Source organism: Populus trichocarpa, chromosome 1 (genome assembly GCF_000002775.5).
Source record: "Populus trichocarpa isolate Nisqually-1 chromosome 1, P.trichocarpa_v4.1, whole genome shotgun sequence".
Lineage (NCBI taxonomy): Eukaryota > Viridiplantae > Streptophyta > Magnoliopsida > Malpighiales > Salicaceae > Populus > Populus trichocarpa.
The window spans coordinates 27,781,631-27,808,349 of NC_037285.2; the positions used below are offsets into that span (position 1 = coordinate 27,781,631).

General features: G+C 33.8%; 4 protein-coding genes across 11 annotated transcripts; 1 reads left to right on the forward strand and 3 right to left on the reverse strand.

Annotated features, from left to right (window-relative positions):
* Window positions 1-13: 13 nt before the first annotated feature.
* LOC7463827 (putative disease resistance RPP13-like protein 1) lies at window positions 14-15,104 on the reverse strand. 8 transcript variants are annotated; one of them, XM_052453481.1, is made up of 7 exons: window positions 14,295-15,104; window positions 4,843-9,117; window positions 2,876-2,968; window positions 2,384-2,607; window positions 1,999-2,310; window positions 1,360-1,519; window positions 14-223 (listed from the first exon to the last, which is right to left on the reverse strand). In XM_052453481.1, exons 1-2 carry the CDS (start codon window positions 14,378-14,380, stop codon window positions 4,944-4,946), a joined length of 4,260 nt encoding a protein of 1,419 aa, XP_052309441.1. In that variant the 5' UTR covers window positions 14,381-15,104; the 3' UTR covers window positions 14-223; window positions 1,360-1,519; window positions 1,999-2,310; window positions 2,384-2,607; window positions 2,876-2,968; window positions 4,843-4,943. The 8 variants fall into 8 exon arrangements, with proteins under 8 accessions (XP_052309441.1, XP_052309433.1, XP_052309437.1 ...); XM_052453473.1 differs by adding an exon at window positions 373-407 and having other exon boundaries at window positions 1,999-2,607; XM_052453477.1 differs by adding an exon at window positions 373-500 and having other exon boundaries at window positions 1,999-2,607.
* A 135-nt stretch (window positions 15,105-15,239) lies between these two features.
* Window positions 15,240-16,856, reverse strand: LOC18109054 (probable transcription factor At3g04930). Its single transcript, XM_006387261.3, has one exon. It carries the CDS (start codon window positions 16,735-16,737, stop codon window positions 15,496-15,498), a length of 1,242 nt encoding a protein of 413 aa, XP_006387323.3. The 5' UTR covers window positions 16,738-16,856; the 3' UTR covers window positions 15,240-15,495.
* A 3,000-nt stretch (window positions 16,857-19,856) lies between these two features.
* Window positions 19,857-21,300, forward strand: LOC7463830 (N-terminal acetyltransferase A complex catalytic subunit NAA10-like). The gene is made up of 2 exons (XM_052449984.1): window positions 19,857-20,256; window positions 20,802-21,300. Exons 1-2 carry the CDS (start codon window positions 19,957-19,959, stop codon window positions 21,084-21,086), a joined length of 585 nt encoding a protein of 194 aa, XP_052305944.1. The 5' UTR covers window positions 19,857-19,956; the 3' UTR covers window positions 21,087-21,300.
* Window positions 21,301-23,717: 2,417 nt separating this feature from the next.
* Window positions 23,718-26,674, reverse strand: LOC7480062 (protein PNS1). Its single transcript, XM_002299888.4, has 5 exons — window positions 26,523-26,674; window positions 26,101-26,415; window positions 24,736-25,647; window positions 24,179-24,412; window positions 23,718-24,031 (listed from the first exon to the last, which is right to left on the reverse strand). The coding sequence occupies exons 1-5, from the start codon at window positions 26,538-26,540 to the stop codon at window positions 23,858-23,860; spliced, it is 1,653 nt and encodes a 550-aa protein (XP_002299924.4). The 5' UTR covers window positions 26,541-26,674; the 3' UTR covers window positions 23,718-23,857.
* Window positions 26,675-26,719: the final 45 nt, after the last annotated feature.

Here is a 26,719-nt window from a genome sequence, read left to right on the forward strand (position 1 = left end):
TTTAATGTAAAACTTAAAATAACCAAATATAAATAAATAACTTCAGTATTTAGAAGAAAAAAAATATTAATTACATAGTGAGGTGGTCCTTCCATTCTACAATAATTTTACCTAATAAAATGTCTCTGGTAAAGGAAATTCCAACTTTGTTGTCCACATTGTTCGAGCCTTGGTCAGTAACTTCCGTGGTAGATGCCTTTTCATGTGTTTCTTCATGATTCACCTGAATTAACAACACGATCACCAACGTTATTGCTTTGACACTGCTACTTGACAAAGCAGTAGCGATGTCGTTGGACTTAGGCATGTTTCTTCTTTGATACATGGTATCTAAAAGGAAACAACTAACACAATTGCAAGAAAACTCTTAACTTAGTTTTTGGAACAATCCACCAACTCAATTGGCCCTGCACAGATTCAGTCGCTTTTAAGTTCAAGACTTTTAGGCAAAACAAATATGCCACATATTGTTCAATGTTTATCCAGTTATCAATTCGTTTCTGAAACAAAAAACCATAAACCACAGACTACTCAAATATATGTCAGATAAACAAACATGGCTAGAGTGAACAACATAATCAACAGCCCAACCAACCTCCACAGAAAGAAGTTAATGCTTCAATGGCAAACTCATAAGAGCATAACTACATTACAGGTCATCGCTACATAATAGATGAGTTTGATGTCATTCTTTTTGCCTAACATTTCTTTTTAGACGCAAGAGGTTCCCTAACCTCAACTGGCCCAAATAAGATAACAGAATCTCTTTTTTGCAATAAGAAAAAACCTAACAAGAAGAAACAATATCAAGAGAAAAAGACTAAAGTCAGTAAGGAACACTCTGTTTGCCCTAAACATTGCAAAGAAGGCAGAATAATACCACTTGAGCCGTATACCTCACTCGTTCAAAACACACTACTCGTACATAATACAACACAAGCAATTTTTACACTCTATTAGCCAAGTACGACAACAATTATTCATCAAACTAACCAACAAAATGGAAACTTGCAAAGTAATGGATTCAATCTTCGCATACAAATTTCAAGTAAAACTATCCAAATCATTTACAATGTTGCATGCAATTAACTATGAACTCAACCCTCATTTCCTTATACAATCCAACCCCCATTTCCACCAAATAAAAGCATACACACTACATAATACATTAGCTATAAAATGGTATCTCTGATTGCATCTATCAGTCAAGTTTCTTGCAGGAAACGTCAATTGGTCAAACTGGATATACATAAACACAAATAAGCATTCAACAAAAGTAACAGGAATTACAAGTCAAAGAACAAAACATTGAAAAGAGAATTGGAAGCTAACCAAATCAGAAAAGAAACATGAACCTACCTAGCAACACCCAAATGGAATGGGAATGGTGGGAAGAGAGAAGAACCGATTGAATGTTAAATCCAAAAAAATCAATCTCCACACCTAGCCTCTACAACAACTTCCTTGGAAGGAAGACACTAGGATAATGAAATCTCCAAAGCACCCAAAACCCAAAGGCCTGCATTTAAAAAAAGCAAACATTAGAGAGAAAGACACCAAGAAACCCGAGAAACAACAGCAGAGAAAAGAGCACAAAAAGGAGAACCAAAGGTGCCACCACAAATGACAGGGAAGGAGAGAGATCGAGTGAAATTAGGGCGGGAAATTTGGGGGAAATGGGAAAATTAGGAATTTCAATTGAGAGAAGAAGAAATGGGGGAGAGGACTGTCAGGTGTAATTTCATTTTAAAATCACCAATAGAATTTTCATCAGCTATTCACTGGCAAAATGACACGTCATCAATGCTACCATGCTGATGAAATTGCCAATATAATTTTTTTATTTTTTTAATTATGTCACCATTTTCATTAGCAATTGCCAACAAAAATGTTCCGTCGCTGTTTTCATCAGCGTTTTCGTTGCTATTTGTCAATTTAGTAATGTTTAATGGATGTAAAACAAGAAAAAATGATTGGACAATTCAAGTTCCAACTGACCTTCTGAGTCTTAAGTAGTGTTTTCAACAAGTCGAGAAGCATTAAGAGAATGAATAAAATGGATCATCACTGTTATGACACGGTCATGCAGTTAGATTTCCCTTGATTGTACTTGTTGCGAGGAGCATCAAACTTGTATCTCCTTGACATTGTCTGGATTTACAGGCAAGCAAAATATAATTTGTTCTGCACAGTTCTCTAGCACAGCTATATTCTCAGCGTCCTCATCAGTCATACCCCAAGCAACTGTATAAATATGTCCCATCTAATGGGGTAGAAGACCATGGTGTCCCCATATTTCCCTTCCACTGTCTTCATGCAATGACTCAATCATACGGTGTAGAGAATCCATATTTTATTAAAAAGTTCATGTAAGGCTCCAAACCTTTTGAAATTAATCTCTTGTCCGTGTAGTTTGCTTAGCGAAATTGCCTTATTCCAACTTTATCTGCTCCTAGTTCATTGACAACAGCTTAAACTACTTCAAAAGCAATCGGCGGCATCTCCTCACCTCCACCATATTGGACTGTCTCACCATTCACTTCATCTTTTGTAAAGCAAGCAATTGGGCAGGAATGAGACCCGTGGATTTCAACTTCCACCGGAACCCTACAAATAATAACAGGAAATGATCAGAAGGCAAGCTGCTTTGATAATTTACCTCCGAAAAAGATGCAAGACTTGTTTAAAAAACCAATAATCACTTCTAAAACTTCAACAGTCAAAAGACACTGATTGTTTCATTCCCATGAAACCTTGGTGGATTAACTCCCATCTAGAATTATAATCAGACCACAAAAGAAACAACGTTACCAATAGACACCGATTACTATTTCAAAGAGGATCTAGAAAATGCAAGAAACAAGTTTCCATTTACCTGTCAATAGCAACATGGACCCCTTGTTTTAGTAAAACCTCTGAGGTGATCTGGGTGATGGATACACCATTTTCCTCATTTAAGTAGTTGAGCCTTCATTAAAAAAAAAAATTGTGATAATGTCTTAGAATGATCTTTAATCACTTCTCCACTGCTGTAATAAATGAAAAGGTTCGTTTCTTCCATGTCAGTAATTCAAGGATACATCAATTTTCATACAAGAGAGAACCAATATGAAGTGCAGAGGGTGCAAACAATCAACTGATCAAACAAAAGAAAATAAACGGCAGAAATTCTCAAATTGAAAGGATTAAACATGGAAGGAAAAAAAGAATTGAACAGAAAAACATAGGAGAGGGAGTGCCAGGAACAGAAATGCCTCCACTTTTTCTACAATTATAGGAATGGTCAAAAGGGAATCATGCGTGCAGGTTTTCCTGTGCAGTAACCCTAGTGCTCAAGGACCACATATAACAATAAAGAAAAGGAATATATATATATATATATTGCCAAACAAACAATTGAAAATCATTACAATGAAAACAGAACTTATGAAAGAAAAAATTCGTATTTTGCAGGATTAATGCACTTCTCTTTCGCACAAGGGTTTGTAAGCAGTCTTGTTGAAATATAGTTCTACATGTTCAGTGATCAATAACATGCATATATCTCAATAAAGTGTGGGAGTATAACAGTAACAGCAGTTATGACCCCATATCATGCGCGTTGGTGCGAGCAGCTAAGTGTTCCTCAATTGGAAGTCCAATCACCAAGCAAAAGGTTCTCAAATGTCCTATCACTAAAAATTCAAAAAGAACACTAAGTAATTGCCTCTATGCCTTGAGCCTACACTCCTAATAAACAATTTTTCCATGTATTCAATTTCTTGATTTTTATCTTCAATTGTTGGGAACTAATAAAGTTCTTATGCTAAACTCTAATTAATGAACCTACAAATACCTTCAAATTGTATTGGATTAAATTCAGGTATCGTAGACATTCCCCATTTCCATCCCCAATCATTTTTAATTTCCCATTTATTGAAAAAGAAATCCCATTATTGGTTTGTTTTTCATCCAATTATATGGATCAACAATCAAAACTGATGAAATTGACATTTTGTTTATAGAATAATATAACAATTTTATCTAATTCCATACACGACTATGGAATGTCTGAAACATGTATGAATAGAGAAATAAAGAGAATTTTAATTTTCTACTCAGATTGGAATTTGCAATGGATACAACTGGAAAAGAATTGAGAAACTCCACTTAACTTAGACTTATGAAATTTTATATAAAATAACAAAAAAATGATTCAATTTCTACTATTATTTATGAGATTACATATTCCAATACAATTAGATACCTGTGAAATAAATAATTAGGGATTTGATCATTTCGATGAGATGACAACCCAATAGTCAAAAACAATATAAAGTTGTTTTTCTAGCTCTTTCTACTTGATAAAATAGACACTAACTTGAAATTGCATAAGAGAAGAAAGTGTAGCAAAGAGCTTCAGAAGTACCTGGCGCTAGGTATTTGCTTATTGTAGATAGGGTAGGCATAGGGGATCAAATTATCATACTCACTCTTATTAGAGAGTATTTGACATATTATTTATCATCTGAGAGAAAACACTACAATTATATGCAAATGATGAAGAGAACATGGGTTGCACATGGTGGTTGATTGGCTTCTTGATGAATATTTGTTGAGGGATAAATTAACAATCTATATGGAGATACAGAATATGTGTTATCTTAAACCGCTTGTTTGGCTTGATTGCCTTGATTGCCTTGATGATAGCATGATTTTAGTTAGTTATTTCACCACTACAGATTGCGAGATGCCATAAGAAATGAAATATGGTGTATGAGCATGTAAGAAGTTGACTTTGACAAGACAACAATTGCGCAAACCACTTGGCCAACTTTGAAGTCAGAGAAAGAAGAATGGTACCTGATTCTCTTGTTCACTTTCAATCAGCAGAAACTAGTAACAATCTGCAGGTTCTACCACCATCATGGTTACTGGATTGCAAAATTCTATCCGGACTTCATTTATAGAAAACGAACATCCAGTATTACATAGGGAATGAAGGCAATCATGGACCCATAACGTCCATTCTTTCTTGAGCATTGTTTTTTCAGAAGGGGGCAAAATTCAATATGCAGGGACCCAAGCGTAGCAGGGAAGCCTTCCTTAGGCAAGAAACGGAGTTTAGGGCAGTCTGAAATCATTAAAATTTCAAGAGACATGAGACGTTTGAGGCCCTTTGATATGGACTTCAGACCCTTGAGGCTCAAGATGTAAAGAGAGGTTAGTGAAGGGGGAAGAAGTTGACCCTCATCATCGGGAAAGGAAACCATATTTGTACAAGGACTTGTGCATTCAATTACAAGTCGTTTAAGAAAGATGAGTGTGTAGAGTCCCCAGTCTAACATTGACTCTGTGACATTCTCACAATAATGGATCTCAAATTCAATTAAGTTTGGAGGCAAACCCCCTTTTGAAAAAGAAACAAGACTGTGACAATGATATACACTCAACTCTTGAAGAGAAACTAGGCAGTCCATATGATCGGGTAGAGACCTCAAATTCTCACATTTCCATATGCTTAAAGAAATAAGATTTGGAGTGATCAATCCCATTTCTGGGAATGATTCTAACATAGAACACCCACTTATTTCCAGCTCAGTGAGATGGGATAGGTCACATAAGGACTCTAGTGACTGCGTTGTGCAATAGCCAATTTCAAGCGTCTTAAGAGACCCAGGAAATTCAAAAGCTGGGAAGGGCAAGAGAGGTAGACCTTCTATGGTCAAATGCTCAAGACGAGACAACTCCGTTCTATCACCGCCATCATACACAATTCCCCCATGTAGATTCTTGAGATTTTTGCACCATGAAATTGCCAATGACTTCAGTGTGATGGGCAACATTCCTCTTGGAATGGACTTGAGAGATGGACACCAACTAATTAGCAACTCTTCAAGAAGGCACTGGCTGCTCTTACGGCCATTCATCGTTATCACCATCCCATCAGGCAATGACTTCAGCGAATCACACCGTGAAATCTCAAGACGTTGTAGAGTGTATGGCAAACCTCCTGGAAACGACACTAGTTTTGGGCAATGATCAACTTTCAAATTTCTGAGTGAACCAAGGAACTGCAACCCACTTGGCAGCTGTTCCAGGTCACCAAATTTCTCAAGCTCAACTAATGACACAAGCTGCTCGAACTTCTTGATCTCTAAATGCTTCATACTTGCAAGTTCATGTAAATCAGTTCCATCTAGCCACAGGTACATCAAATCATTGCAGTTTTCAATTTCCAGATCTTGAAGTGCCACCATGGCTTGTAAAAAACCACTACGTAAACAAAAAAAGCCAGTGATGCTCCCAACTTTTAAAGTAGTAAGGGAGGGCAAAGACTTATGGTTTAGAATTGCCTCGTTACACCCTTCAACAATCAATTCACAAAGACATGGAAGTATTTCAGGTAAGGCTACTAACTGCGGGCAATTGCAAATAGAAAGTTTTTTCACAGATGGAAGGTGACTTGGCAACTTCCCAGCCAACATGGGACAATTTATTATTGTAAGCTCACGTAGATAAGGAAAGTCTCCAACTTCCTCTTGGTTGAATCCGTTAGACCAGGACCATTGCTTCCAATTCAACATATCCTCAATTATTAGACCCTCCAGAGATGGAAAGGCCTTGACAGAAGAACCAACCCCCAAAAACTCAGCACCAACTGTCGTTACCTTATCCATGCCTTTTATGCTCAAATCTCTAAGTAAAGGTAGTTGTCCTAGTGATGGTAATGATGTGATTTTATGGCATCCACGAAGTTGTAGGCACACCATATTAGTGAATGAGTGATCCCCTAACCATGATGGGAATGTTGTGCCACCATATGCCATAATTGAAAGCTTTTGTAGAGTTTGATGAGGTTCTAGAAGGTTGAGGAGCTGCAATTCCCTTGCTTCACTTTGAAAACCATTGACATTATGAATCCATTCCAAGGATAATTCACTAAGGCCCCTCTTCTCCTTTAGAATGGCAAGCTCCGTGTCTTGAACATCCACCACATTATGCAGCCCTGTGATATTAAGTTGTCCTTGAAGATGAGAAAGTTTCATCAACTCTCTTATCCCAAGCCCTTTTCCCATGATAAACTTTGGCAAGGTATGGAGGTTTGTCAAATTACCTATCTGAGGTGGCATCTCTTGCAAACTATCTGTGCCGCTAATGTCAAGGTACTGCAAGTCAATTAGGTTGTCAATGCCTATAGGTAACTTAATAAGTTTCTTGCAACCCCTCAATCCCAGCGTCTGCAGCCGAAATACTTCACATAGTGATTCAGGTAACACTTCAATTTCAGTATAAGACAAGTTAAGGTACCGTAAATGCTTTAATGCACAAATAGAACTTGGCAGCTCTACTAAACAATAACCAGCTAGAGATAGCACAGCCAAACGTTTTAAGTTTGGAACCAAGTCATGCAACACCTTACTGGTCAAGTGGTTATATGGTGGTGAAAAAATTGGCAATGGTAAGAAAGTTCGTAAACTTTTCATCTCATAAAAGACTTCAAACCTTTGGGAGATGTCATAACGGTGACGAGTGAATGATGAATGGCGAACCTTTGCATGCGATGGTGAATCCTCAAGCTTATCACCCAAATGAAAGCATACTTCTCCGCTAACAAACTGAGCTAGTTCACTTATTAGGTCATGCATAACATACCGGACATTGTTGGCACTGGACTGCTGAAAGAAGGATCTTGATAATAAATCATGAAAGTATTCCTTGCCTATGTCTTTCATCTGTTTCTTTTCCTTTGGTTGCTGCAGAAAACCCTCTGCCATCCACAACGAAACCAATTCATTCTTGTCAAATTCGTAGTCCTTTGGAAAAATTGCGCAATATGCAAAGCACTGCTTTAAATGAGAAGGAAGGTGATGGTAGCTCAATCTCAGAGCTGGAAGGATCCCACTATTCTCTTCTGGTAAATCCCACATTTTGCTATTCAATACAGCCTTCCACTCTTTAGAATTCGGTTTACCACGCAGTAGGCCTCCAAGCGTCTTTGCTGCCAAAGGTAATCCCCTGCACCTTTTAACTATCTCTTCGCCTATTTCTTTCAAATCTGGATAATCATCAAAATTACTTGCATCTAAAGCATGTTTGGCAAATAGCAACAGACAATCATCATCCGACAGCTCCTTCAGTGCATAAGCATAAATTGAACCCGTCAGTAATGAGACTCCTTCGTTACGAGTGGTGATAATAACTTTGCTTCCTCGTGCCCCGCTGGCAAATGGGCTACAAAGAGCAGTCCAGTCCTCGTAGTTCTCACTCCAAACATCATCTAAAACAATCAAAAACTTCTTGCCAGACAGCTTCTCCTTCAGCTGCACTTGAAGCAAATTTAAATCACATCCCGCAGCAGAACTATCAAAACTTAAAATTGTTTTGGTTATCCTAAGCACATCAAAATCATCAGAAACACAAACCCATGCTTTATAATCAAACTCCACACTCTCGTCATTATACACTAGCTGCGCAAGAGTTGTTTTGCCGACACCTCCAAAACCAATAATTGAAATCACAGAGAACGGCGACCCATTTGCTGCTTCACCACCTCTCATCAACAATTCAACCAGAACCTCCTTATCCTTTCCCCTCCCATAGACACGTGGTTTTTCTTCCATCAACGACGTTGTGGGCAGTCTTTCATTGAATCTACTCAAACTCCACTCGCTCAAGTCCAAGAGATCCTTTTCTGCAACAATCTCTTGTAATCTCGAAGTGATCTCCTCTAGCTTGGACCACCCCATCTTGCCAATACCAGCAGAAAAACAAGTTGGGACCAGATTCTTGCCTAATTTACTCTTCCCCCTCTTGTAGCTGTAAGTTTGAGACCAAGCTTCATTTTCAAACTCTTCCAAGACATCCTGGACATCATATGCCAAATCTCGGAGATTGTTAAGCCATAATTTGACGGCCTGGTTAGTTATTTGTTTCTCTTCGGCATCAGTCAGAACCGCGCGAATCTCCAACAACCTTAATTCCCATTTCTTAAGTTCACCGTCAATTTCCTTTTCCTTTTTGCTAGCAAACTTAAGAAAACTAGCAGAAGCCAACTTTTCGAACAAAGGCTGAAGAATAGCAGAGGTAATAGCTTCTACAACAGTCATCTTTATTTCTTCTTTCTGTTGAATCAGTCTGCAAATGAAATTCAAATTTTGAAGTAATTAGAATATTTAGAGCATTGAAAAATCAAATTAAAAAAAAAAAATTGAAGGGACGAGACTACTAGTTCTCAGCATTTTTACATCAGTAAAGCAAGATAAAAAAAAAAAAAATCAAAGTTCGTCGATTCCCTCTTCCTCCTCCTTATTCTGTAAATAAATTGCCGATTTGTTTGATAATCTATCCACTAGATCAAATTCCCAAAAGGAAATGAAGAGGCAAGGTGTTTTAAAAAACAATTATGATTTTTTTATTTTAAATTAATTTTTTAATTGTTTTTAAGATTGTTTTAATATTTTAATATGAAAAATAAATTTTAAAAAATAAATAAATATTATTTTAATATATTTAAAAAAAAATACTTTAAAAGATGAGGATGGCCCGCCGCGGAAGAAATGGAGTTTCTTTTAGCCCAAAAAAGCGTAGTTTTTCCTCAGATGCGTAGTTATTCAGCAACTGAAACTTGAAAGTTTGAAACTTCATTCTGGTGGCTAAATAATTATCCCTTTTTTATTCACTTATTTTCTTATCTTTTCGTCACTTTGCTAGCTATTCATATTTCTTTTATGGTATACTAGTATGATGGCCGTACTATACTGCAGGTTAATTTTTTTAGCATATAAAACTATAGAAAAATATTAATATCCAAGAGTGTTAAGTTTATCCGCAAAGCTAGACCTAAAAGCTTTGAGTCTTACTGTAATATCTGACCAAATAGTAATATTTATAATACAATAATAATATTTTTAATATTAATAATAATAATAATAAACTTATCTTACCCAAGTTCTTATAGTTTTTTATCCTTTGAAATAAAATTTATGGTTTTTCTTCAATAGTAATAATATTTTTTAAAAAAATTATAAATGATAATTATAACAATAAAAATAATACTAATGATTATAAACTTGTATTTGGTGCCCCAGTCAGACCCAAGATTTTGAGGTTTGGTTCCTCTAATAATAATAAAAATAATAATATTTATAATAATAATAATCTTCCCTATTCTTATAGTTTTAAATTCATTCAAATCAAATTTATGGTTTTTCTTTAATAGTAATAATATTTTTTTAAAATTTAATAATAATACAATAATAACAATATTAAGAATAAGAATAACACTAATAATAATAATAATAATAATAATAATAATAATAATAATAATAATAGCAATATTCATTGTAATACAAATAATAATATTTTTAATATTAATAATAATATTAATTTTGCATGACCTACGTGGATCTGGCTGTAACATCAGGCCCACGAGCCTTGGATGTGGGTCTAGCTACAAAGTCGTGTTATTAAAGCGTGATAACTAAATAGAAAAAAATAATATTAAAGAATGAAATTAAAAAAAAAAGTTGATTGAAAAGGAAAAAAAACAAAGTAAAGCACTATTCCAATGAATAGTGCATTAAGAGGAGTACAGTAAAATCCTCTTATGAGATCACGATAATCTAATGAAAAATAAATAAAATAAATTATGAAGTTAAATTCTCAATCACATTGATATTAAAAGTTGAAGTTGGAAAAAAAAAGTAATTAAGAAAAAAAACATTCTAAATCAACTGGATTAACCCGTCAAACCTGAGATCTGTGTCCTGAGAGTGTGATAACTAAATATAAAAAAATTTAATATTAACAAACTAGATCAAACAAAAAAAAAATTAATTAAAAAGAAAAAAAGCAAAAAAAAAACTATAACTAATAATATGTTTTTCAAATTTATTAATTATTATATTAGCAATATTCATTATAATAAAAATAATAATATTAAACTTGTATGACCTTAATTTAAGTGGATTTGGCTGCAACGCTAGGCTTAAAAGCCTTAGATCTGGCTGCAACGTCAGACCCAACAGCCTTGAATCTGGGTCTCGCTACAAGGCCGTGTCATAAAAGTGTGATAACTAAATAGAAAAAATTTAATATTAAAGAATCAAATTAAACAAGAAAAATTAATTCAAAGGGAAAAACAAAGCAAAACACTATTTCAATGAATAGTTCTTTGCGAGGAGGGGTATAGTAAAATCCCCTCATGAGATCACGATAATCCAATGAAAAATAAATAAAACAAATCAATGTGATTGAGAATCAAATTGATATTAAAAGATGAAATTGGAAAGAAAAAAAAGCTAATTAAAAAAAATCTGAATCAACTGGGTTAACCTGTCAAACCATATTAACCCATCAAACTTGAAATCCATATCATGAGAGTGTAATAACTAAATAGAAAAAATTTAATACTAACAAACTAAATAATAATAATAATAATTAAAAATAAAAAGCAAAGAAAAAAAAGTAAAAAATAAAAACTAAAGGCATTAGTCTTTTTACTATTGACTGCATTGTGCAGTCCAAAATGATGCTTTTTAGTTATAATTAATTACAAAGATAATAGTATGTTATCATTAGGTAGAAAACTAAGATGCCTAGTTTTTCCTTTTTCCTATAGTTAGCATTGTTTATATACTTATAAAACATCATGGATCTCCTATGTGTTTTATAGCAATTTATTTTAGTTATCAAAGTTTAATTTTGAAAGATTTAATTCTAATTAAAAGCCAACTACTTTAGATTTTTTTAATCAATAATAAAATTAGAAGAAAAGAGACCAAAATAATAAAAAAAAAAAAACATTGAGCATGGGTGGCGTGTCATAGATTTCAAGAAAAACATATTTAGGTCATCAAACTTTTAAAATAACAAAAATTATATAATTTAGATTCCTTTAAATTTTAATACAAAAATTTATTTTTATTAATTTTTAAATATTGGTTAGAGAGAGGTCAGCAGATTCTAGCGATAAGAGAGAAAGTCACTATTCAGCTATTTCCAATCACAAAAATGGATTTTTTTTTCCACAGGTTTTATGAGATAAGAGAGGCTTGATGGTTATTGTTTGGTGCCTCAATGTTTCATAAAAAAAATAGATCTAGGCTAAGAAAGATAAATCTAAACTGGTTTGATTTCGAGTTTTTGAACATTTTTTGAGTATGTTGAGTTTATAGATTGATTTGTGGTTGTTTCAAGGATGTTAGTGAGACATTTTTGAGTTGAAATGATCTAGAATTTGAGTTTTTTTGCCCAAAAAACATTTCCTTAACTTTTTAGGCACCACAATGGTGGCCAAAAATAGACTTGTCATTTGCTTCTTTTTTTTTTCAAAAGAAAGATGTTCGCACCTTTAAATAAATAAATAAATAAAACAATCAAGCCCAAGCATGCTGGTTTGGGCTTGAAGGCCCACCTATACTTCTAAGCTCTTTTCTAAACCTCTTTTTCTTAAGTATATATATAGATTAAGTATAAATTTAAGAGAAAAAAAATTTATTTAACCCTTTTGGGTCCCGAGGTTATTATTTTTTTTCTTATTTTGATTTTCTTATTGATATTTTTTTAATGTATTTTTTAATAAATAATTTTTAAATTTATGTTTCAATTAATATAACTCATCTATGATTTTTTTATTTTTTTATTTAATTTTTTTATAGAAATTTTTATAAAATTATTTTGTGTGTTTAATTCTTGAAGTGAGTTTTCTAATTTTTCTATAATTTTTTCATCTTTTGTATGGATGAACTTTATTTTTTAAAATAAAAAATATTTATTTTTAAATAATATTTTTAATATGTACAGTCTTACATAATATATTTTCTCTTTTTATCTTATTCAAACAATTTAATATGTGTGTGTTTATTTTTATTATTGCTTAATTGAATAAAAAAACTATTTTAATTAAAAATATTTAGCAAACACAACCGAGTAAATATCTCGTCTTGCAAGATTAAATATCTTGATATACACTTGTTTTTTTTGTTTTTTTCAGTTTTATTTTTAGTTATTTTTATTTATTTTTTTAATTTATTGACACATATAGTTCTCGATTTTATTTTATTATTTATATGCATAAACTGTTTTATTTGCATTTAAAAAAGTTTTAGCTGCAAAAACACATCGAATAAACTTGCATATATAATTTTTTTATGAGATAAAAGTATGTGACCCGCGGTAGAACACGAGTTACATAACTAGTATATACTACATATTGATATTTTTTTTTAGTGTTGTTTGAATGCTTTGCTTTTTAATATTACTTAATGCAATTTTTTCATATAATAAAAGTTCGGTGTTAATTAAATATAAAAAGTGAAGAGATAGAAATTAAAGATAAGTTTTTTTAAAAAAAATAAAAAATTTTGAGTGTAAATTTTGTATAATATATTTATTTTTAATTATTTATATTTTTCCCAAATAAAAAACCATATTGTAAGTTTTTATTTAAGATTTATATTGCATGTTTTCTTATCGAACATATATATATATATATATATATATATATATATATATATATATATATATAAAAAATCCAATCAATCTATTTCAAGGTTTTTTCGAGTTGTTTAAAGATTTATTTTAAAATAGAGTTTAAATTATATTTCATAAATATTCTTATTGTTTTTCAATTAAGTCTTTTTCAAATAAAAAAAATCAAATCATGTAATATCATTTGTAGTAATTTTGGTTTTTTTTTTTTAAATAGTCAATTACCTTAAGAATTTCCAATGAATAGCATCGAGTATATAGTTATTTATATCATTTTTTAAATATTATTTTATTGTTTATAATAATATTATTGAAAAAAACAGTTGATAAAAAATTATACAAATACTTAATCAAACGGAATAAACAAACAAGATTTGATTGAATAAGTGCGATACAAAACGAATTATAGAAGTTTGTTGTTATTGCACTGAGATTCAGACAAAAGAAAAAACTAGCAACTAAAGTTATATATAAATTTATGAAAGTTAGGTGTTAATTGCCTTGAAATTTAAGTAAATTCACTTTGCATTAACACTGATAAAGTTAATTACTTTAACTGGCATGAGTCATCTTATATAAAAAAAAAAACATGTACTTACTATCATTTATATAAAAAGAAAAATCATTTATAAAGTTAATTTATCATTCTTAGAAGTTTATACAGTTAATTTATCAGATAATCTAATTGTTATTTTTTAAGATTTATTTTTCAGAAAATATAAATATAAATCGAAAAAGAGAAATTCGATGTAAAAATGTTTCTTCCATAAAACACTGCAAAAGATAAGTAAAATCTATGGGGTCGGTTTTAGAGAGATTACCTGTACAAAGGCTCAGCCATTGCCATATCTGAAGATAGACTCCATAACACCAAGACAGCAATGTGCACAGGAAAACATGAATTCATCCTCTCCTAACAAATTCTTCAAACCCCGAGTGAGGATTCTCAATGCTTAAATGGCAGGCACAATTGACCCTAAACAAGCACTTCCAAGATTTCAAGTTAAAGCACTTTTGGAGCAAAATTGAGCACTAGATTGCTTCCTCGAAGATAATACAGAGCAATTACCGAACGAACTGTCTAATCAAAGAAATTCCTCACAACTTCTACAGTCCAAGCCAAGCTTAACAACAATGATATAATGATCAAAGGAGGAAAGTAGATATTCAAAGCTCCAATCACAACTTAAATCCACAAAGACACCCTCAACAATCCAACTGCGAGCATAAGATTAGTGGGCTGGCTCAAATCACGGAATTTCAAAACAGGTTCAAGCAATTTGATCACAATCTAGCAGCAATATCCAATTCTTTGAGTGACCCAACAATCATGTAAGCCATTGCCACTTGCAATAGCAGTAAGACAAATTCCAGCACCATCACTGATAGGCCTTTTGGAAGCAAATTAAGAGAATTCCGGCTGATGGAGACAAGGGAAAGGAACTCCACAATATGAAATGAACCATGGATGCTGCCATTTTCCATTCAAGCACAACAGTGAAGCTTGATAGAGATACAGTTTCAACTCATGGGAGGTACCTCCTCTTTTTTCTTTTTTTTCCTAACACTATCTTACGCTTCTATTAATTCCCTTGAATATAAGAAAAGATACTGGCCAAAAAGAGACAACCTTGATTCCTACAGTTTCATCTTAAGCTTAATAGAGATACAGGCAAGTGGTATATTTTGTCACAAAATGGGATTCTAAAAACAATGTCACGAAGAAAACCACAACAAAAACTCAGAACAAAATGAATGCTCTCGGCGAAATAAAACCTGTATCTTTTATTCTAAAAAGTCATTCCAATCTATGCATCAAACCATATCTACAGAAGAACAAACTATGAACCACTAAACAAATTAGAAAATCATTATTCATTGACTATCTTATCAAAGTTAAAAAAGACTAGCGATAAAGGAATCCCCAGAAAAACCCGAAAAGAAAAAAAGTGACTTCCCCTACACTAAATCAATAACCAAAGGAAAAATCTCCTTGATTCCTACAGTACCATCATCAACAAACTAAACACCCATAGACCGCAACTCATCCAATTGCGCTCTAATCTGATCCTGCACCAACTCCAGCCGCTTGGAATAAACCTCCAACTCCAATATATGTTGCTTCCTCCACTTCTCATCCATCATCATTACATCCCCTACTCCAAAACTCAATGGCATCGCATTCATTGCCAATCCCCCAACGCCTCTACCAACACCACCCATCCCTGCTCCCGCCATGTTGCTCAACAACTCCTTAAACAAAGGCGACAAACAACTCCTCATTGTCTCCTCGATCACACTCGACAAATTCCCGTTCCCACTCCCACCCCCATTAACATTAGTCTCATTCCCCACGAACCCATCATTCATCAACACACGCTTCTCCTCCGTTCTAACACCAACAACTGGTCGCGACCGCGACCGTTTTCTTGATCTAGGAGTAGACCTTTGATCCTCAATTTTAACAGCAACATCAGCATCCATCATCACATTATGGTTATTGAAGTTAGGGTTAGGGTTAGGGTTTCCTCCATCATCATCATCCAAATTGTGCCCATCTTCATTACCAAAACCCGCGATTTTTCCCGTAGAACTCCAGATCTTCCTCGAAATCTCAAAAGTAGCCTGATCATGTGGGGATTTAAAGCAAAAATCTTTGCCAGAATTTATCTTATTCAGAACATTACGATACTTTTTCTTTAAACGACGTAGTTTCTCAACAAGCTGGTTCTTGTTAAAATCGAGCTGGAGTTTCGACTTGATTTGATCATAGAATAAAGCGGTGTCGTTATGGTGATTATTAACAGTACCTTTTGTCGTTGTGTAATCTAAGAACCCTTGAAGTAGTTCAATTTCATCTTCATCGGTCCATAATCGTTGAAATAACCGCCTGGTGTCGTCGAATTGCGGTTTCTTCGAGTCTTGAGAGGGGATGATTGTCGTGTCAGGGGGAACGCGTTGTCGTTTCAATACATCGGGTGTGGAATCAGAGGCCACTGCTGTGGTGGTGGTTGTGACAGCAGGGATGGAAGCGATGGTGACAGCGGGGATGGCAGTGGGGACGGCGGCGGAAGTGGAGGTATCATCGTCTTCGAGTAATTCTTCGGATAAGACGTCATCGTTTTCGGGCAAGGTGTCATCATTTTCGATTTCAAGATCGTCTTCAAGATCGTCGTTTTGAGATTGAGAAGATTGATCATCTTCATCTTCGTCGTCAACCTCGAGATCTTGGTCGAATACGGTGTCATCTTGCTCCGCTGCCATTGGAGCGAGAGAGAGAGAGGGTAGGTTAGGGTTGAAACCTTGCGCGTTGGACTTTCGTTGTTGGAGAGGGGAGGAAGGGAAGTCTGATAGCCCGAAAAATGTGGTAATCTTTTTAACAATGGTAAACTTCGCTTCTGACGATATAGATTCATCAAATATTTGATTTGGCCCCTATAATTTAATATTTTCTCCAATTTTATCCTTGTAATTTCCAAAACAATCTCATGTTATCCCTATAATTAAATATTCTACTTTTTTTTTCTTTTGAGAAACTTAAGCTTTTTTACGATGTATTAACATCTATAGCAATTTGAGAGTAAAAATAAGAAAGAAATTATTAAAAAATAAAATAAAATATGAGAAAAAATCAAGTCCCGTTAGCTATTTAATAATAAAGGACAAATTGAAACTTTTTAAGAAATATAAAAGTAGTTCTGTGAAGTTCTAAACTATATATAGGTAGAAGTGTAACGTTCATAAATCTAAAAGGACAAGAAATATAATTTGCCTTTTTTAGAGAATCAAAATCGGGTCTGGAGGGGGGGTTCACTGGTCACGACAGGAAATTTAATTTCATACCTGTTCTGCTAGCCCAGCCCAGCCCAGCACAAACCAGAAACGTAAAATGGGAAAAAGAGAAAAAAGAAGTTGAAACTTTTATTAACAAAAACAAATTGGAATAATATTAATTTTTTCTTTCCTTGGATTTTTTTTATAATTTATATTTTTATTTTTAAATTTAATTTTATCTTTCAAATGGTTTATTAAGAATTAAACTTTATAATATTTTAAATTTATTTTTTATGAAATTATCTCAATCTCATTACTCGAACCACAAATTTAATGGGTTAATTCAATTGACTTAAGTTTATTTTTCTTTTTCTAATTGGTTTTTTTTAAAAGTTAATCATCCAACACTATGTTGATTAGGAATTAAGTTTCGTAATTTATTTTGATTTTTTTATATAAGGTTATCATCATTTCATGACTCGGATCACAAGGTTGAGAGTTTGACTTTAGTCATTTTTTTGTCCTTTGTTAATAGGTTTTTCAATTTCAATTTTATCTTTCAACATTAGGTTTATTCATGTTAGGCTTTATAATTTTTTTAATTTACTTTTTATGAGGTAATCTCAGTCTCATGACTCAGACCATGAGTTTGACGAGTTGACTTGAGTTTTTTTTCCTCTTTTCTCATTAACTTTTTCTTTTCTCAATTTTATCATTCAACATTATGTTGATTGAAAATTATGTTTTATAATTTGTTTTTGTTTGCTTTGTTATGAGGTTATCCCCGTCTTTTAACTCGCGTCGCGAGTTTGGCATCTTAACTTGAATTGATTTAAGTCGTTTTTTGTGTCCTTATTTAATTTTTTTTTAATTATATTTTTTAACATTGGGTTGATTAAGAATTTGAATTCATAATTTATTTCAATTTGCTTTCTTTAAGAGGGTTGACTCGAGTTATTTTTTCTTTTTTTTTTCAATTTTATCATTCAACATTAGATTTATTGAAAAATAGGCTTTGTAATTTGTTTTAATTTGCTTTTTATGGGGTTATTATAGTCTCATGATCAAGCATTCCAATATGTTATCGTCTTAATATTTATATAAAAATATCATATTTAATATTTATTTTGAGTCAAACTATTTTTTTTATCAGTTATTTGGTTGTTTTCAGATCTGTCAAATTGACCGGATCATATTAAAACAATCCTTAGATGGTTTAAAAGATTTTTTCTACTTGAAAAAAATATTAGCAATACCAAGATATTTTTTTATATAAAAAATTCTTAATCCGACTCGCAGTGTAGGGCGAGTAAGTGATATCACAAAATATTATTCATTGGTTAGCAGAAGTAATCTTAATAGTACAGCATTGAGCCATAAAATCAATAATGTCAACTGAAAAATTTCCTCCAGCCGATAACACCCATATACCTCCAGCATTCTCATTTCATCTGTTATGAAACTAAATGAATGATCTAAGGTGCTTTTACAATTAGAAGAAACTAACAGGCTATTTGTAACCATGTTAACATTTAATTTAATTCACAAGGTTAAATTATTTTTTATTGATTTTAATTATAAATGGAATTCAATTTATAAAAAATGTGTAAAATTTAGGGGTGAATAAAAAAACAAAAAAAAACAATTAGAAAACCAAAAAAATTTCGATTTAAGATTTTTAAAACTGATTGAACCGAACGGTAAAAACAAATATAAAAGATGTTACTTATAATATAGTTTCATAAGAATTAATATAAAGCTGTTTTTTGTTTTAGTTTAATGTGGGTGTCCGGGCCAGTTTGTGTGCACCTTGACTAATCCCACGGGCCCTGAAGTTAACGACCATGTAAGCCTCCAGTGGCCATCATATGAGCAACCACAGGGCTTGAACCTGAGACCACAGAGGGAGCAAACCTCTTGATCCCAAACTCTTATCACTGGACCACCACCTAGATGGTTAATATAAAGCTGTTTTGATTCGTGTCATGGCATGGCTTGCCCAGGCACTGTTTTGATTCTTCCTTCGCTTTTGTTCTAGTGATTTGATCAATTACTGCCTTGGTTTACCAGTTCCATTGGCTAAAGCCAAGTGTTAAATGGAGCCCCTTGGCGTGGTTCACCTCACCCTTCCCTTGGCGTCCCGGCTAATGAATGGTGAACCCGGCCCCTGTTCCGTTTTCGTAGCTGCTAAGTTAGATATTTAAGAAAGATTTAAGAATTTTTATTGGAATATTTCTTCTTTTTTTTCTCAACATTTCGAGTGAAAATATTTTGAACGATTTAACAAATAAAATTTTATGTCATTTTAAGAGTCTTTGTAAAAAAAAAATTAATAATTTTTGTAACCAAAATTATTTTTAAATTAAGGATAGAATAAATAAATAATTTAATTTTATGATATTTCAAATTGGTATAATAAATTTAATTTGTTCGATTATCAATTGAATTTAAATTTATTTTAACAGCTACTGTTGGGATTATTCAATGGACTGGTCGATAAATAAATTGAAAGAAGCTCAAAGCCCAAAGCCCAAAGCCCAAATCACATTTTGAGATGAAACCCAAAACCAAATAATTAACCAAAGCATCTATTTATGATTTAAGCATCCAATCCATACACTCAAGTCTCTCTCCTCGTCACTGAAACGAGACCTGCAGGCAAAATCACACACAAAAAAAAACCCTAACCTCTGCATCAAAATCTCCAACATGGTTTGCGTAAGGAAGGCGACGATGGACGACTTGTTGGCGATGCAAGCATGCAACTTGCTATGCTTGCCCGAAAACTACCAGATGAAATATTACTTCTACCACATCCTCTCTTGGCCGCATCTCCTTTATGTCGCCGAAGATTACAACGGCCGAATTGTTGGCTACGTGCTGGCTAAGATGGAAGAAGAATCTACCGAATGTCACGGTCATATCACTTCTCTCGCTGTCCTCCGTACTCATCGTAAGCTTGGCCTCGCTACCAAGCTCATGAAGGCCGCCCAAACCGCCATGGAACAGGTCAAAAATTTGGCTTTTAGTTCATTTGTTTTCTTAAGTCTTTTTTCTTGATTTTGCAAACGAAAAATTAGGGATGTTAGTCATTAGATTTTGATTATTTCTAATGGATGAATGAAATGCTTTGATTAGGTTCTATCTCTTTAGATAAATTGTTGGATGAAATGCATAAATTTTGAGAATTTGCGATTTTGTTGTTTTTGGAATGTTTGGTGATTTTCTTATCAGTGTTTTATGTAGAATTTGGAAGTATACGTGGAATGTAATTGAACTGCAGATCAATCAATAGGGTGGATGCATTAATTGATACCCATTTCTAGTTTAGGTACCTTTAAGTTATTTTTTCTTATGTTTTTTATTTGATCAGTAAAATATATGTAATTTATTGTGATCTGATTGAAATTTTTTGAGGGCATTTTGACATTTGATTTGCATTTTAGCTCTACACGGCTATCTTTAGTGATTAGATTTATGTTCTTTTATTGTCATATATCTGCATTTTATCATGCTCGATTTACAATTTCTTATTGCTTAAGTTTGCGGAACAGGTGTTTGGAGCAGAGTACGTGTCGCTGCATGTGAGGAAGAGTAATCGGGCAGCATTCAATCTTTATACTGAAACATTGGGCTATAAGATTCATGATGTGGAGGCTAAGTATTATGCAGATGGGGAGGATGCATATGATATGAGGAAGCAGTTCAAGGTAAAGCAGAGTCACCACCACCATCACCACCACCACCATGGTGGTGGGTGTTGTTCTGCTGATGCCAGGCCTGTGGAAGCTCAACCAGAATCAAAATCAGAGGCAAAAGCCAGCACCAAGGTGGAATAAAAAATGGGTTGATGGTGAAAGGTAACTGACTCACTGGAGAAGTGGGCGTTACATGCTTTTGTTATGTTAATTGGAATACTGTTTGTTTGTACTGACTACTGAGTATTGTAGTTTGTTCATCCTTGTTAACAATGCACTGGCAGACCAGGAGTTGCATTGCTATTTCTATTTACTGCTTCCTCCATGCATATTGGGATTAGCATTGCTGTGTGTATTTGCACCTTCTTCTTGAGAGTGTTTTTTTTTTCTTTTTCTTGCAATTTTGAGAATCTGCTGCTGCTACTATACAGTATGGATTTTACTACTACCATTAGGATACAGCATTTGCACCACCTATCCCATGTGTTTTCTTTCCCAAACGCTGTGAACTGATTGATAATTTTGTTTCTGTCTATCCCCGCGAATCATCTCTTCCAAGTTACTCCAGATGAAATAAGAGTTGGAGATTTGTGATGATTTTTAGATTTTGTCAAGACCTCGATGTCCCTCTCACTGGTGTTCTTGTGCATGTGACTATAGGAACCCTTGCTTCATGTCATTTTGAACCATGGTCCTTCAATATGCTAGTTAGTTATTATGTGTTGTAGATGCTGATATCTGAACAGGATTAATTGCTATGGAAAGGTTGGCGTGTCAGTAGATGTTATCATTTTGTAGTGGGAGTTGATGATAGATTTTGGTGCATTTTCAATTTCCTATTTAACGCCACCCCAATACTTCACAGAGTTTGATAATTTCCCGAGGTTTCTGCACCAAAACACCACCATGTTAGGGTCATTTTTTAAAATAGCGTGAAGAAATAACTTTATTTAGAAAAGGTATAATTCATGTTTATTTGTACATCATCAGTTTTAATAACACAATTAAAGATTTTTTTTAAAAAAACTATATATTTGGGGCGGGGGATTTGCAGGTTGCGTTAATTTATTAAATGTGCTATTTTTCAAATGTATTACTTTCGCTTTTTTTTTTATTTTTTTTGGAGAAGTGATTTTTTTTCCGCAATTTTTCACCATTTTGGGACGTCCAAAGAACTGTTTGAGCCAATCTACCTTTCACTAGGTAGGACCTCTCGAGAGTGATTTGCAAAAAAAAAAAAAAATTCCATTGACTTAAATAACAATAAGTGATGATATTTTGATGTTTGAAGGGTTGAGTAGCTGCCGAAAAATAAATTAAGGACGGGGTCCATCCAAAATAGTATGCAAAATATTTTTTCCGTAAAAATGAGATCCATTTACCAAACAAAGAGTGCCAAAAACAATTTCTTTTTTTTAAAAAAAGAAGGAACTTGATCTAATCAACTAACTATGCTAATATATTTTAAAGTAGGATATTTAAAAAAAATAAAAAAATTATTTACATGACTATTATCAGTTTAATATTGTGATAACTCATGTTTTTAAATTATTTTTAAATAATTTTAATATGTTAATGTTGAAAATAAAAAAAAAAATTTAAAAATTATTTTAATATATTTTAAAAAACATCATGTAGCAAAAACAAATACATATAAAATATTATATTTTATTAATGTTTAAAATTATCCATTATCTTATTGTATATTCAAGAAACATAGATAAAAAAAAAAAGGAAAAAAAAAAAGACGTCAGATGCTATCAATTATTCGTGACATGATTCATTGGTGTTTTAGGGTTTTTTGAGCCAAGTCTGAGTCAACGGATGATGCTGCTGGAAGAATATAGACAAAAAAAAAAAAAAAAAAAGATCATTATCAAAAACCCATAAGCTCACGCGAGAGAAGAGAAACCGAAATCTTTGTTTCTAATCCAGTTATAAATCTCGAATTTGTTTGTTAGCTGTGCACGGCAATAAAAGCTACAATTTTATATTTCCAGTTATGTGGCTGTAATTGTGATGGAAAATAAAATAATTTTTTATTTATAAATATATTAAAATAATTTTTTTAAATTTTAAAATCAGTATATTAAAACTATCAAAAATATTTTAAAATATCAATTTAATATTTTTTAAATCAAAAATATTTTTAAAAATCCTAAAAATAAAAAATAAAAGCAATCCTTCTCCACCACACACACACACACACACCCCCCCTCAGCTGGATGGGCAATAATTGAAACATTGGGAAAAACAAAAAAACAGTGCCTTGCCCCACCAGTTTTGGTGGCTGTCATATTCGACTTTCGACATGTTCTCTTTGAGGATTCCAAGAAAGGTAAGGTAATTTTACTCGGTATGTATTGATTGCATCAGACATCAGACATGAATCTGTAAAGCCACATAACTACTTGTATTCTTTGCAGAGTTGTGTTCTGGGAAGAGATTTTTATAATTATATGTTAGGTTTGATAATGGAAGTGGGAGGAGTCGTGGCACAGCACGATTTATATAGCCTCCAACTAGTTTGCGGCGATGGAGGCTCTGTTGTTGGCTCGTTGCTTGTTCGTGTCATTTTTTATATTTTCGTAAACCCTAACACTTTGCCTGTTCTGAGCATCATCTTAGATTACCCAACACCATATTTAATATTAAAGATCACGAAGAGAGTCTCGATCATGCCCCTTGCAACCTACAAGATCACATGAAGGATTAATGTCCAGCTAGGCTAGGCAATGATGGGTTGTTTTAGCATATAGAAGAAATAATATATGGTGATGAAGCTTTTATCTCAATTACTTCCGAGGAATATCCTAAAAGTGTAAGCGCTACTATGATACAAGGGACAGGACCAAAGACACTTTAGTCATTATAGCCTTGTTGATTTGGAATCCCTGCGGGGTCGCCTCAGCTCATGAGTTAGTTGAAAATCTGCGGGGTATGGGCATGACCACTCCGCGATCCGAGTTCATCATGTCCTGTTGATCTTTGATGATTCGATCAAACAACCTGGGATCAGGATTTTCTGCGTAGCAAACATAGTAACAGCTCACACAGGCATGCGGCAATGCCATGGCAATCCTGGTCTGAGAAATCAAATTAAACAATGAATTGTGTTAATCAACTTGCTGATTGAAAAGATTCTGTTACAGATTATAGAATATCCAATTTGATCACGTGATCCAAACACAGACAAATAAAGTAATGTTTGTCAAGTAAGAGCTGCCACCAACCATGAGGTATCCAATGAAGAAGGACAGGAGCGAGAGAGTGGCAGTGAAGGTTTGATGCACTTTGGCAGTCCAGGCAGCCACAACAATTACGCAAATAGATCCACTGCAAACACCTGTGAGGAAGCAAATCGAGCTGGTTATGTCCAAGTCAACAATGGATTCCATTCCGCGTCTTTCGAAGAGTTGCCAGGTGTCTTGTGATGCCTGCACAAACCCTTTTCCATATGCAGCTATCTGCAACAATGGTTTAAGCGATCAATCATTCTGGGTTGGTAATGTGCCATTCTCTGACAAAGAATTGAGTCCACAGGCAATGTGGCATGGACTAAATAAATATTAGAGATGATGTCTTGGACAAGTGACAGGTAACTAAGCTATCAGAAACAGCACCAAAAAAAGTCTGTGAACTGGCAAAAAATTAGGCAAAACTAATTTGTTTTGCAATGCCAGATTATACATTAGTTTCAGTTCGGGCAGAGTGCCCCTTCAATTTCTAACAAGAAACACAGCAAAAGGTAAGCAAATTTGTTGGGGTTAAGTTTTAAAAGAGATATTACCTGTACAAAGGCCCAGCCATTTCCATATCTGAAGATAGACTGCATAATTCCAAGACAGCAATGAGCACAAGAAAACATGAACTCATCCTCCCCCTCTAGCAAATTCAAACCCCGAGCAACAATTCTCAGTGCTTCAATAGCAGGCACAAATAGAGACCCCAGACAAGCACTTCCAAGGTTCCGAGTTAAAGCTCTTTGGAAACAAAATTGACTGCTGGATTGCATTCCTCGAAGATAATACAGAGCAATTACCCTACTAACTGTCAAATTAACTATATTCCTCATAACTTCTGCAGTCCAAGCCAAGCTCAACACCAGTGCAATAATGATCAAAGGAGTAAAGTAGAAATTCATGGCTCCAATCACGGCTAAAATCCAAAGAGACATCCACAAGAATCCAACTCCAAGCATACAATAAGTGGGTTGGTTCAAATCACGGAATTTCGGAACCGGTTCCAGTGATTTGATCAGAATCTTGCTGCAAAACCCAATTCTTTGAGTAACCCAACAGGCATACAAGCCATTGCCAATTGAAAAGGCAATAAGACAAACTCCAACACCATCAGTAGTAGCCCTTTGGAAGCAAATTAAAAGAATTCCAGCTGATAACGACAGTAAAAAAGAGCTCCATAATATGAACTGAACCATGAATTTAGGCCATTGTCTAACTGCCTTTTGCCAAACAAACGCAAGGGTGATGCTTAATAGAGATGCGGTTTCAACTTGTGGGAGGTAGAACTTCAATATCCTCCTCTCTTTTCTTTTCACACTATCCGAAGCTTCTGTCAATCCTTGAATTCCCTTGAATATAAGAAAAGATACCAGTCCAACAGCGACAACCATGTGCAGGACAAACAGAAACAGAGATATTCTGTTTGTGTATCTTCTTGAATTCAATGTTGTTAGCGATGGCTGGTCAGAAGGAGGAAGAACCCAAAAAATATTTCAGCTAGTAACTTGAAAAATCAGTAAAAGCTTCTACTTTTTGCCAGAGAGAGAGAGAGAGAGAGTAAGGGAGCATATAACTTGACGATTGTTAAATTTACATAACTGAATTGAAAAACGATCAAGAATTTATGACACCTTTCTGGCTTTCTATAACCTATAAACATACTAAATGAAGTTCAAATTAATTGCCTTTTCAAAACAGTTTGACTAAATGAAATAAAACTTGGAAAATGTGTCTAGTAAGAAATCTTCAAAATTTCTTCGTAATCAACGAATTTGATCACTAGTAAATTAAAAACGTAAACACCTTAAAAAAAATCAACTAAAAATCATGACCTTAAAACAAAAGGAAAACGAAAAAGGAAAGAGAGCTGACGCCATCTTGTACACTAGTAATTTCCAAAGCAAGAAACTTACTTGTGGGGTTGGTGTAGACCGAGGCAGAGAAGTCTGAGAAGGAGAAGGAGTAGGCATTCTGGAAGAGCCATTGATGACAATCCTCAAAGGATTTGTTGGGTTCAACCTCTGCATCATTGCCACATGAGAATCTCCCAGCCGGTTAGGTAGATCATTATTGACACCAATGTTACTGTTGTCTATCACCTTTTCTTTAACACCCAGCACTTGTCCTTTCTCCACATCTTTCTCCTCTTCTTTCCTCTCATTTCCTTCCTCCTCCCCCTTATCTTCTTCTTCTCCCTCCTCTCTCCTTTCACCCTCTCTCTCTACCACCTAAAAAAATTAAAAGCTTGAAACTGTTAGCAACTCAAACAAGACACTAATATTGGTGTTAATAAAACATAAAGATAAAGTGCAGATAATTCATGATCCTATCTTACAGGTTCTGAAGCCCCCATAACGGTGGTGGTGGCTACGGTGGCTGTTATGGTGTGGAAATGTTATGCTTGTATAGAAATGTTGTTGGATTTTGTATGTATGTAATATTTTGAAGTGACGGATATGTCTTTTTCATTTTTTTTAAATTTTTTTATATAGTTTTGACAACATGCTTTTAATGCATTAACTCATAGTCTCT

Bases quoted from the DNA above. Each gene is read 5' to 3' on its own strand.
- LOC7463827 (XM_052453471.1), bottom strand. From the start codon at position 14,380: ATGAATTCATGTTTTCCTGTGCACATTGCTGTCTTGGTGTTATGGAGT. The intron at 9,118-14,294 runs GTAATCTCTCTA...TTTCATTTGCAG, and splicing joins ATGGCTGAGCCTTTGTACAG to ACTGATTCAACAGAAAGAAG.
- LOC18109054 (XM_006387261.3), bottom strand. From the start codon at position 16,737: ATGGCAGCGGAGCAAGATGACACCGTATTCGACCAAGATCTCGAGGTT.
- LOC7463830 (XM_052449984.1), top strand. From the start codon at position 19,957: ATGGTTTGCGTAAGGAAGGCGACGATGGACGACTTGTTGGCGATGCAA. The intron at 20,257-20,801 runs GTCAAAAATTTG...TTTGCGGAACAG, and splicing joins CCCAAACCGCCATGGAACAG to GTGTTTGGAGCAGAGTACGT.
- LOC7480062 (XM_002299888.4), bottom strand. The intron at 24,413-24,735 runs GTAATATCTCTT...CCATTGTTGCAG, and splicing joins ATGGCTGGGCCTTTGTACAG to ATAGCTGCATATGGAAAAGG. The intron at 24,032-24,178 runs GTTGGTGGCAGC...TTGATTTCTCAG, and splicing joins TCTTCATTGGATACCTCATG to ACCAGGATTGCCATGGCATT.